At 39.0% G+C, this 12,256-nt stretch overlaps 1 protein-coding gene across 1 annotated transcript; it reads right to left on the reverse strand.

The window, feature by feature from the left end:
* Window positions 1-368: 368 nt before the first annotated feature.
* hjv (hemojuvelin BMP co-receptor) lies at window positions 369-12,051 on the reverse strand. Its single transcript, XM_028470901.1, has 4 exons — window positions 11,934-12,051; window positions 4,332-4,438; window positions 2,869-3,404; window positions 369-1,119 (listed from the first exon to the last, which is right to left on the reverse strand). Exons 2-4 carry the CDS (start codon window positions 4,402-4,404, stop codon window positions 538-540), a joined length of 1,191 nt encoding a protein of 396 aa, XP_028326702.1. The 5' UTR covers window positions 4,405-4,438; window positions 11,934-12,051; the 3' UTR covers window positions 369-537.
* Window positions 12,052-12,256: the final 205 nt, after the last annotated feature.

Below are 12,256 nucleotides of genomic sequence, written 5' to 3' on the forward strand. Positions count from 1 at the left end.
ATGTTCCATATGAAGTTTTCCTACTACCTGTCACCCACATCCAGACACCCACACCAAAAATATTAATTCCAATATTTTTATTGATTAGGAAGCCAAACAAGGTAACCAAGAGATGAGAAACAAATTGATGATAGATAATATTTTTTTTTTGTGTATTTTACAGCTGATTTAAAACATGGGTCAAACTGACCCATTATCATCAGATGCTAACACAAGAGGAAGGTTACGTTTTATGGGCTTGTTTATTAAAGGCTCAGTAATTTTGATTAATTGTAATGTAATTTTAGTAATTGAGAACATAATTGTAATTGACTTACAGGGGAAAAATAATAATTGTCATTTTAATTGTAATAGGAAAAAATGCCGGTCAACAAAGTTGTAAATTAGTTGTAATTTAACATGGATAATTGAAGCTGTAATTGTAATTGAAAAATGTAATTGACCCCAACCCCGTATTCATTTATTTTCTTTTGTTCATGAAAAAAACAAGTTGAGAGTCTTCTGTGCTGAGCCAGAGTCCTGTGTGTGTATAAAAGGTTACGTCAGAGCTCCCAGAATGCCGAGCAGCAGCAGAGCGAATCGTGGTCGAGCTGCCGAGGCAACGGGCGACAGGTGAAGCGCATTCATGTCCTCGATCATGCTCCGGGCGTCCCTCAGGGCGCTGACCGCAGCCTCGCTGGAGTTCAGGTCTCCACTGGAGACGTCGAACACACAGGCCTGCTGGTAGACGTCCGGCGTGGGCAGCAGCGCCCTGCAGTGGGCCACGGTGTCGGGTGGAGGCGGGCGGAGCCCGCCGAGTCTCTGCGAGTCCGGGCAGCCGAACACGCACAGCTGGACGTCTTGCTCCGGCCCAAAGGCCTCCACCACGCCTCGAGGGGCGCGGACCGACAGGCCGAGCGAGCGACCGCTCTGACGCACCACCAGCAGCGTTCCGATATGAGCCGCGTGGATCTCTGCGTGTCGGCCCGGACTCTGCGTGCGAACCGACAGGCTGCGCTGACCTCGGCGCTCACCGCTCCAGACCGAGCCGTCAGAGAAGGCGGCGGGAACATTGTCCAGCTCGGCCTGGTAGAGCTGCTGATCGATGCACTGACGCCAGTTCTTAAAGATGATGGTGATCTGACAGGAAGACAGACATTTTCAGTCTTTAGTTTTCAACATTTAAACTTTCTCACAAGGCAAACACTAAACTAGTTTAGACTAAAGTTTTCTTAACCAAGACGTAGAGGCTCACGCACATGAACCTTATCATAACATTACTTTTCATATCTTTTATTGTTTTATATGTCTCATGTTTTCTAACGCTATAACGATTCATCCATTAAATCGATGAATCGATTTATATTCCTACGATCCAACTACAATGATCTGTGCTCCTCATCATCCAGATGACATTAATCGACCTAAAATCATTTTCAATGGTAATCAACACGGAAGTAACGCATTGGATTTAAGCACAGCAGACTTTATATGGATGTGTTTTAATAATAAAGACGTTACTGTTACAAACAAAACAAGATGGAGAACGAGAAATGCATGGAACCACCTTTGGGTCCAGTGTGTGAAACACTTTGGCTTTAACACAAACATAGATATTCTAAAGGAGTCGCTCACTGTGTCTACCGTCCACCACCGGGACCTTCTGACAGTGTTCACTGCAGCAGCAGCACATATAGCATTAGCTCGTTAGCATTAGCTCTGTAGAAAGCCTCAAATATAACCTTTGTGTGAAAAAGAAAAGTATCAGGTTCAACCACTGCTCATTTAACCTGAACAGATATTGGTTGCACTTATTTTTTTTATATTGACACTGTATTATTTTCATGTTGAAAAAATAAGCAGAAGAGTCAGGTAAACCTAATATGTATCTTCATTGACAATGAGAGCGGAAAGGTTAACGTCCTGTTAATTTTAACTGAAGTGTTGTTTGGACTTTATTCAAATATGTGAATAAACGACTTAACAACATTTGCCATTAAATGTTGCTAAGTCGTTTGTTTATTTCCATAATTAATTCATAGAAGATTCCCTTACAACAAACAACAGGAATATATGAAAATGTACTGTCTATTCAAGGATTTATTTCACTCATCACTATTTTGGCTAAAAAGTTACTGAATCGATTTCAAGTCACTAAACCGTTTTGGATCGAATCCTTCTAAATTTTTTAATAATGTCCTTGAATCAAATCGGCAACAACGAATCATGAATCGAATTGAATCGTTGCTAAAACGAATCATTATAACCCTAATGTTTTCACATCTTGTAGCATTTCATTATAACTTATTTTTGATCGTTTGGTACCAGGTCGCAAAAAAGGAATACAGTTGTTTTCCAAATATGCTAATTTTATTTTGAAAAACCGTTTCTGCTTTTGTGCTCACAACTCCTTCACTTCACTTAAAGAGACTCAGAGACAGGGATGAAGCGCACATGAGAGGCATACACTCTGATCATATGGTGTTCTATCTTATTGTTATCGTAAATCACATCGTAAATCAGAAACGCAAACCGTTCCGTATATAGCATTATAAATCGTATTGTAAACCGTATTGTATTATCACTAACCGTTCTGTAAATCACACATAAACTAGTATCATAAACCACCACAGCAGCTCTAATCGCAAATCATATCAAAATACCAAGGGGTAAAATGCACCGCAAATCCTATTGTAAACCTCATTGTATATTAACTGTCAATCCTAGCATAAATAGTATCGTCAATTGTATTGTATCATGTCACACCGTATCTTTCTTTAACAAGTCTTATCTCATTGTCTTTTACTCTGTCATGATTTGTTATGTCTTGTATCAACTTCATTTGTCTCACCTTAGCTAACCCACACAGGTCACCGTCATTGGACTCACCTTGGTTAGCACTGTAGCGTGTACTCCCTTACTGGCCGGTGCGCTTGTCGCCTGCACGTACAGGAACTCATTATCAATGATTGGCCACGCCCCCTGCACAGCACAAGTGTGGAAGTCGTTGTTGAACGTGCGGACGTGCGGGTCTCCAAACACGCCGCAGTGCAGGTACTGTGGCGGGCGGCCCTCCCTGCTGAGGAAGCTGCTGTTGTAGAGGCAGGCATCCCCAAACAGTGTGCCCTGGGGCAGCGGCCTAGGCTGTGCGGTGGGTCCGGCTCGGGGACAGCGGTGCTGGATCAGCAGGTCCTCAATGCCCTGGACCGCCGAATGGTAGGCAAGGTTCCCGCGACACGCTCGCTCCATACGCTTGGTGCATGTGGCGTATGAGCGCAGGGCGCTGCAGTAACCTGCATTCACCGCCTCTCTGTTGGGGGCGGCACCCCCTGTTGATGGAACACTGCCTGTGCTGCTGCTGCCGAGGTCCAACGTCGCTGCCACAAAGTCTGAGTTACACCTCTGGATCCGACAGGAACCTAGCACTGCACAGAGGAAGCAAACGTTCGCAGCTGTCACAGCGTCTTGGCCTACAATAAGCTGAGATCTCCTGATTGGACGATTGTGATGAGTCAGAGCTTCAGACGAACGCCAACATATTTTAAAAGTACATATTTCTTGCACACGTCATGACCTACTTCATACAACATACTTCCATGATCTTATATTTCCTGAGGACTAGAGCCGAAGATCTTTTGTCGGGGCTCGATGGGCCTGGTCGGGTTCAGTCTTCATTTCTATATTTAACACAGGCTCAGGTTGGGCTGTAAACAGGCTTTAAAGTAACAACAGACACATAACTTCATGCTTAACGCACACACACGTTCTCATTCCCATACTGACCACACGATAGCCACACACACACACACACCTGAATCACATGCTATGTTTTAATTTCTCTTGCACTAACTTTATACTTAGCTTAGTGAGCGTAGCGCTCTTTAGTGTGTAAATGAACTTAACTTGTTGATGAATAAATGTTTAAACTTGTACCCATATTGTTTGCTATAGAAGAGTAGATAGTTTCACAAGAATTCACACCCTGAAGGACAAGGTATCAATGAATAACTCATAAAGTGATCTCTTTAAGTGACACTTTAACTCAATTCTGTATGGCACCTCAGCAAATCTTACTGTTAATATTAATAATAATTAATATGTTTTTAAAAACCCCTTGTCCTCCAACTGTGGGTTATCTAACATGAGCAGCTTGGAGGTTCACTGGTGTTTGGGTGAAACTAGCTTTTATTTTAACCAATGAGTTCCATCTGAGAACACTCAGACTCAGTCACCAGTTAAAAGGATCACCAGTCCAGTTAAACCATCACCTGATGCTCAGAGGACCACAGTGATTGGTCCAAAGTGAGTGAGCGCTGCAGTGAATGGATAAAGTTAGTTATCTTTTGACTAACCTGCTGGTAAACCCAGCTGGACCAGCAGCAAGGTGAAGTGGATGCAGCGTTTCCATGGACACCGAGTCTCCATCAGCGGGTGGTTGGTTCAAAGGTCAGGAGACAAACTTGGAAAGGCAACACAGACAGAAGTGGTTAGAAGTTAACTTAGTAATGATAACTAACAAACAAAGAAAACAAAGTATCAAATATGAAACTATCTGACAAAGTAAAGACAGCTAACTAAAAAAACTAACATCTCAACAACAACTAACTTAGGAACCCTGATAGAGTAAAGACCACTAGTTTAACAAACTTAAATAGGTGAATACAAGTAACCCAATAAAACTAATTCAGTGACGACAGCTGACCTAGTAAAGACAACTGAATTAAGCAGCTGGACTTTGAAAACACAACAAACTAAAAAAAACTAACCTCGTAAAGTCAACTAACATGTTGAAGAAAACAACTGAAAAATCCAAAGAAAGACAATTAGCCGAGACAACTAACTCCAGAAAACTAATCTAGTAGATACAACTAAGTGAGGAAGTATAAAATTGTAAAAACAACTAACTCAAGAAAAATAACATAGTGAAAAAAAAAGCAAAGAAAACTAACTCAAAAAACGAATCAAGTATATGAAGTAACCTAGCAAAGACAACTAAATTAGGAAGCTTAACATCATAAAGACAACTAACTAAAGAAACTAGTAAAGACACACAACCTAGTAAAGACAACTGACTTAGGAAGCAAAAGATTGTTGAAACAACTAACTAACAAAACTGTCTGAGTAAAGACAATTAACCTAGTAACTAAGTTAGTAGGTTAACATAATGTAGTAAGAAAACTGAGTAAAGAAAACAAACTTAAAAAGCTAACCAAGTATAGGAACTAACTGAGAAAACACACCTAACTTAGGAAACTTATAACATCGTAAGGAAAGCTAACTAAAAAGAACTACCTAGTAAAGTAACTAACCCGAGTAAAGACACATGACCAAGTAAATACAACATAATTAACATTGTGAAGACAACTAACCTAGTAAAGAGTGTGTCCATGTCCATGTCTCTGCTCTGTTCTGTACTAATGGAGCTCAGAGTAGAGCTGCTGCTCCTCCACACTGAAGCAGGCCTGCTCTATTATTCATTGAAATTCAAAGATCGTCTCCTTATTAATGTCGTCATCATTTATATCTGTTATTTCTGATAAAATGGTGCAGATAAAGTGCGGCTGCAGGACTGAACCATGTGAGGTGTGGAATGGTTCCATCCTCAGCCTACCGACAGCTCCAGGACTCGCTCTGCTCTGCTCCTCCATGTTTCTGCAACATCACTCCGTCTGTTGGAACCTGGACTCTTGTCTGTTTGTCTTTTTCTCTGCTGTACAAACAGCTGAAAGGGGCGGAGCCAGGGATTCCAACAGACCCTGAACGAGTTTTGCACAAAATCTAGAATGGCCAAACCTGGAATTGGCCATGATTTTGGTTATTAGACATTTCAATAAAATAGTACATAATTACTCCTCCAATACATCTGTAGGGAGGGTTGAATAAGGTGGAGTCTAAACTTTCATTAAGATTAACTTGGTTAATGTATTGGGGTTTGATTTGAAATACAAATATCATTCCCTAAAATAACGATGTAATAATGTACAATCAGAGGTTTGATGGTCGATAAACACACAGCAGACCTTGAGTAAAGAGTAATTAGATAATAATATAACATCAATGTAAGATAGTATGATATGTTGTCATGTAGCCTACATGATATTATATCATGACGTGATTAAATCATGTTTGGTTGCATGACATGAAAGATAATGTACATGTTATAATAATAATATAATATAATATATGGTGTCATGTAATTAAATAAAACACAATGTGATATAATATATATATATATATATAGTTGGTGTCAGTCAGTCAGTCAGTGGTTCTCAACCTTGGGGTAGTGAGATCTTTTTGCTCCTTTTAATGCAAAAAACATTACTTACATTACTTACATTTCTGACACTTCTCCATCAAATGTCTGCACATTTTTTCAGCTTTTAAGACATTTTCAGCACTTATAAACACTTTCCACCACTTTTACACCTAATGTTGCTTATGTTGTCCCATTATTGTCACTTTTAACCTCTTTTGACCATCTTTGATGCTTATTCACATTCACGATTGATCATACCCATTATTTATCAGTTTAAACTAATTAAACCTACCAATTGTTCCAATGTTGGCACTTTGAACCCTTTTTGCCAATTTTTCTGTCTGTTTTTATCCACTCTAATTTGCAACTTTTAACCAATTTCTGAGGTTTTTAAAACCCCATATTCACCACCTTTTCCACCATTTTTGGTCACTTTTAACCAGTGACGTGCCGTGAGCATTAGCCAATGACACCAATGACAATTTCATATGTTTCTGCTGGCAAGTGTTAATTCAATTCAATTCAATTCAATTCAATTCAATTCAATTTTATTTGTATAACGCAATTTCCAACAAAGTCATCTCAATGCGATTATCAAAATATAAAATTCATAATAAGAAAGAAAAAACCCAACAAGATTCACATGAACAAGTGTTTAGCCTCTAACAAAATCAACATCATAAACACCATTAAATAAACATAAACAATTATTTAATATAGCCTCCATACTCTCCCAACAAGATATATCTCATGACACGGCAGCACATCCGTTGTTTGTGTTGGAAACACAGAAACATGGAGAAAATCACAACAACAACAACTCAGAACAGATTCAGTGAGGAGCATCCACAAAGTCAATCCTTCCTTTCACTGTGGAAAATATGAACAATTTTCTGACCTTATCGTTGCTGAAGCTCTGGTAACTCAGGTGTTGGTCTCACATCTTTTAAAAGCTGTTGTTTTTCCTCAAAAGAAACCTTCTTTATCGTCTCGAGTGCAGTCATCCTGACTGTAGTGTTATCCCGCCCACTAGCTAGAGAACGTAGCAGCAGCGGCCACGTGATATCAATTCACTAATGCACTGTGAAGGTACATATAGCATTTAGCATTGCACGGTTACATCCAAAGGCAGCGTAGAGAGCTGCCTTTTTACTTAAATGGTTTTCATCTTGGGGACCTGACTGCACATGAGCAAACACATAAACACGCTACGGAAACAGAGGCAGAGCAGCAATGTACTTTTGGGAGGGGATGTGGCCCCCTCTTGGCTGCTCCTCCTGCTTTACAGCAGAGTGAGACAGTGCAGCATCTCAGCCGTACCAGGAAATATTGATGTTTATTCATTTAGGCTATGAAAAGCACAAAATACTGACACTTTCAAACTTATAGGTACTGTATGCTATCAGAAATGGAAAAATAAATAATATATAATTATATTATAATCAAAACAAATAATCAAAATATCAATTCACCCTTGGGTAGGCACTGCCTACCTTGCCTACCCTGACTGCACGTCACTGCTTTTAACCCATTTTATTTCTGATTAAAACAAGGATTTACATCTTTAAGATGACAATATTCTATGACCCAAATAATAATAAACTTCCCGGATAACAGTAGAAATTATTCAGATCAATAAATAAATGTGGTTATCACAGATTCATAGAACAATGGACCATCATTTTACTGACTTTATGGATGGACCCCAAAAATCTCTCCCCTTTATTCCCCCTTATAGATGGTCCTGTCTCCACATGACTGTTCTTCAATGTTCATGTCTGTGTTCAACCACCTTCAGCTACAGTTGGGGTCTCCGCTCTCTTGAAACCCTTATTTTGGGGTCGCAGGCTGAAAAGGATGAGAACCACTCCTATATATATACTCGTCAAAGGGTGACTGGTTTGACTGGTTCTTTAAAAAAAATCTTGACTTGATGGACAGTAGTCAGCTGACGTTTAGTCAGTGGGCGGGGCATAGTGTGTGTGTGTGTCTGTGTTAAATTTAAACTGCTGCTGCTTCGAGAGCTTAAAGCGTCACCAACCAATCACGTTAAAACTCTTTATATAATAGCCTCAAACACACTTAATATCCTTTTAGATGTGGGCGTGGCCTTTTTGGACTTCACATGTCACATTGTGGTATTTGTGCTCCCATAGAGTGTCTAAGGTGTCTGAGTTCCGAATCATCAGTTAATTAAACATGTTGTCGTTATTCTTAAAGTGGCAGTATTATGAAAAATGCACTTTATAATGGTTTTGCTACAGTGATTCCTTTAGCCTCATTCAGAGGGACAAAGTTGTTGCTATTGTTATTCCACATTTTGTAAAAAGTCATCTCAAAGAGGACGAGTTGGATTTTTCTCGCCATGTGACGTCACAATGGCGGAAACTCCTCCTCCTGACAATCCTGCTCCTCCTACCCTACAAGAATGTGAGCTCCTCCCTCTCAAACTGCTACTGATGTGATGAACACACACCGTGGAGCAGCGTTTGTCTGACTCACAATCACAATAGCTGCTTAAATATTCATGTGTTTTACTGTAATGTGCAGTTTTTTGGCTGAAAACAATAACAAGAGTGTGTGGATAGCAAAAGACAATCACTATAGTGATCAGCTGTTGTGTGGTCAGTGTCTACATGCATATGCATGAAGGACCAAAAACAACCCGTTTTTAGAAGCGTCATTAAACGGACTTTTCGTAGGCTAAAACTCTGGAAAACAGACGAGTTTGGGAAAATAAACCTCAAATACTATGTTTTTGGGGTTCTTAGAACAAATGAAGATGGGTGAAAAATAACAAAATACCGGACCTTTAAAGCAGAACTAAGTAACTTGTGCTTATTGCTCCCACTAAAGGTCCCTTTTGGTTATGTCGTAAACACTCTGCACCCCCCCGTCACCTGCCCCACCCCACAGCTACATGCGCACCTCTGCTCTCCCAAGACAGTAACAACCGATCACTGAAAAAATCCTAATACAACAGTGACACTAAGGGTGTTTTCACACATATAGTGTGAGTGTGTGTGCGTGCCTGTTGCGCAATCACACACACTACGACGACAGTGTGTGTGATTGCTGTGTGTTGCTGCTGAGCTGTCACTGCATGGAGTTTCTCCGTTCCTCAGTCAAAGGTCTTCTCTGCCTTTTTTTTTTGCTGGTTCTGCCATTTGAGAAAAGTGAATTTTGTAGACAACAGCCACGGGGCTAGTCATAATCTAGCATTAGTTTGTATTGGGCTGCCATAAAGCAGTACATCTTGCCACTGGGTCGGAGGCAGTAAAGTTGCAAGTGCTGGCCAGAGACAGCAGGGGGATGAAGGACCCCCCAATCACCCCATAAACACTTATGGGACTTTTGGCACATCATTTGGACACCACAATCATCCATCTCACTACAGATCCATGCACGCCTTCAGACAAGAAAAACACCTTCAAACAGGAAGTCTGTGCTACCATGGCAACCATCAGATGCTTTTAACCTCATCAAACCAGTTGAATGTTTCACTTCCTTGAGTAATCACTACATCACAGTTTGTCAAACACATCGACCTCCACGAGAGTTTAAAGTTATTCTTTCTTATTGTATTTGCAACTTCTACATCAATAAAGCTAATTACACATAGGAGTGAATGTGAGTTTGAGTGGTTGTCTGCAATGGACTGGTGCTGTATCCAGGGTGTACCCCCACCTAACGCCCAATAAGAGCTGAAAATAGGCACCAGCAGACCCCCGCCACCCTGAAGAAAGGAACCAGTGGGTCTGAAAATGGATGGATTATTCAATAGATTTTTTTGGGTAATCCTATAAAATATATACTTTCATTCAATTGAGGCTGAAATTTAAATATACGAAAAACAAGACCAATCATTTATACAACCAAGCAATTGGTTTCCCTTTAATACATACGTATTGGGCAAAGAAAAAAGAAAAATTACACATGCATATAAATATTTTATACAGGAACAAAATGCAGGCATGATAATAAAATAAATGAAGATAAATCGAGGCAGAGAAAATTAATCGATTATTGTTTCTAATCAAGGTCTTCAAGGATGTGGAGGAACGAAGGCAGTGCTACATAAAATAGTCTTTATCCCTGAGGCACAATAACATTAAAATAGTTTAGAGCAGTGCTTCTCAAACCTTTTTCTTACTGTTGAATATGTAAGTACCCCCTTTGTTCAGCTAACGCACATTTTAAAGAATCTAATTTTGTGGAATGAAAAAGTATTGAGTTCCTCCTGAATAGATTTATTTCTATATTTTTTTTCAATCATTTACGGTCATCTCCCTCCTGGTGTGGGACCCAGACTGATCCTTGTATTTTCAGTTAATTTTCTAATCAAGATCATTTTTATCTTTTGTTGTTGTTCGTATTTTCTTTTTATAATTTAGTAAGTTTTTTCTCTTATTTTGTGTGTTTTTGTTGTTGGTATTAGTTAGATTATTCTATCTCCGTGTGTGTGTTTTTAGTTGTTTCTTGTGTCGTTTTGTATGTTTCTCTGTTATTTCTGTGTAATTTTGTAGTGATCTTGTGTATTTTTCTCTCATGTTTGTTGTCATTTTATGTGTTGCTGGTAAAGGTAAGTATTTTTTTATGCCCTGTAGTGTACCCCTAGAGCACAAGTGTCAAACTTAAGGCCCGGGGGCCAAATCCGGTCCTTTAAAGCTTGCAATTCGGCCCGATCGAGAAAGTAAAAATGACAGAAAAAACATGAAACGTTTTGTAAATTACCAACTAATTATATCTCAGCTCCTCCAAATAATAATAAAAAAACAATTAAAATCCATAATATTTCATCTCAAATTGTTGAATTTTTATATTTTTATATTTTAATTATTCCACTAAAATTTCGACAAATTCCCAAAATCAGTGAAAGTTAAGTGAAAATCCTGCAGGGACTGATGTACTCACATACTTTATCTGGTACATGTACCTCCATTTTAGAACCCCGGTTTAGATTGAGCAGAGTAGAACCTGCTGAATGTTCCTTATTGATCGGATTGATCTACATTTGTTACCGTCACACAAAAATCAAAGAAGCTTATTGATTGATTGATTGATTCATTGATTCATATTTACCTCCAGCGTTTCCTTTTTGCAACAAACCACGTTTAAATTTAGTTTAATTGTTTTATTTTTTTTGTAAAAATACAATGTCAATGTTAAGTCTATATAATAGATATTAAATCTAAATCTAAATGTTGAATCTAAATGTTAAATCGAAATCTAAATGTTAAATGTTAAATCGAAATCGAAATGTTAAATCTACATATTAAATCTACATGTTAAATCTACATTTCGATTTAAATCTAAATCGAAATGTTAAATGTAAATGTTAAGGGTCAAACTAGATATTCATCTAATATGCAAATTTACTGTTTAGATTTAGAATTTAACATTTAGATTTAGATTTAACATTTACATTTAACAATGACATATTTTTATGAGAAACATATATCACAAATTTCACAAATATTGTTGTAAATCTTGTCAAAAGTAACATCAACAAATTGCATACATTTTGTAAATGTGGTTTGTTGCTAAATGTCGCAAAAGTTGCTGTTTATTTTAGCATGCGCAACTTTACAATTGGCACTCCATAGTATTCACCAGGCCAGAGAAAAGTGCAGCAAGTTGTTGGTTTATCATCGGACACAAATCAAATAGCCTGATTGATCGATTGATTGATATTTACCTCCAGTGTCTCCTGAGTCATCGTCCATTCATGTCCTCAAAAACCAACGTTCTGCTCCATCTCAAGCCTTTTCCACACACGCTCAGCAACAGACTCAGAGCTTCAGCCCATTCTAAATAAATCACCCACAACCACCTGCTGCATGACAACTGGGACACACACACACACACACACACACACACACACACACACACACACACCCACACACACACACACACACACACACACACACACACACACACACACACACACACACACACACACACACACACACACAGAGTGCAGCGTTATTTTAGGCTTCGGGGAAGCTGAGCTCCACAGGA

This window comes from Gouania willdenowi, chromosome 16 (assembly GCF_900634775.1).
Source record: "Gouania willdenowi chromosome 16, fGouWil2.1, whole genome shotgun sequence".
Classification (NCBI taxonomy): Eukaryota; Metazoa; Chordata; class Actinopteri; order Blenniiformes; family Gobiesocidae; genus Gouania; species Gouania willdenowi.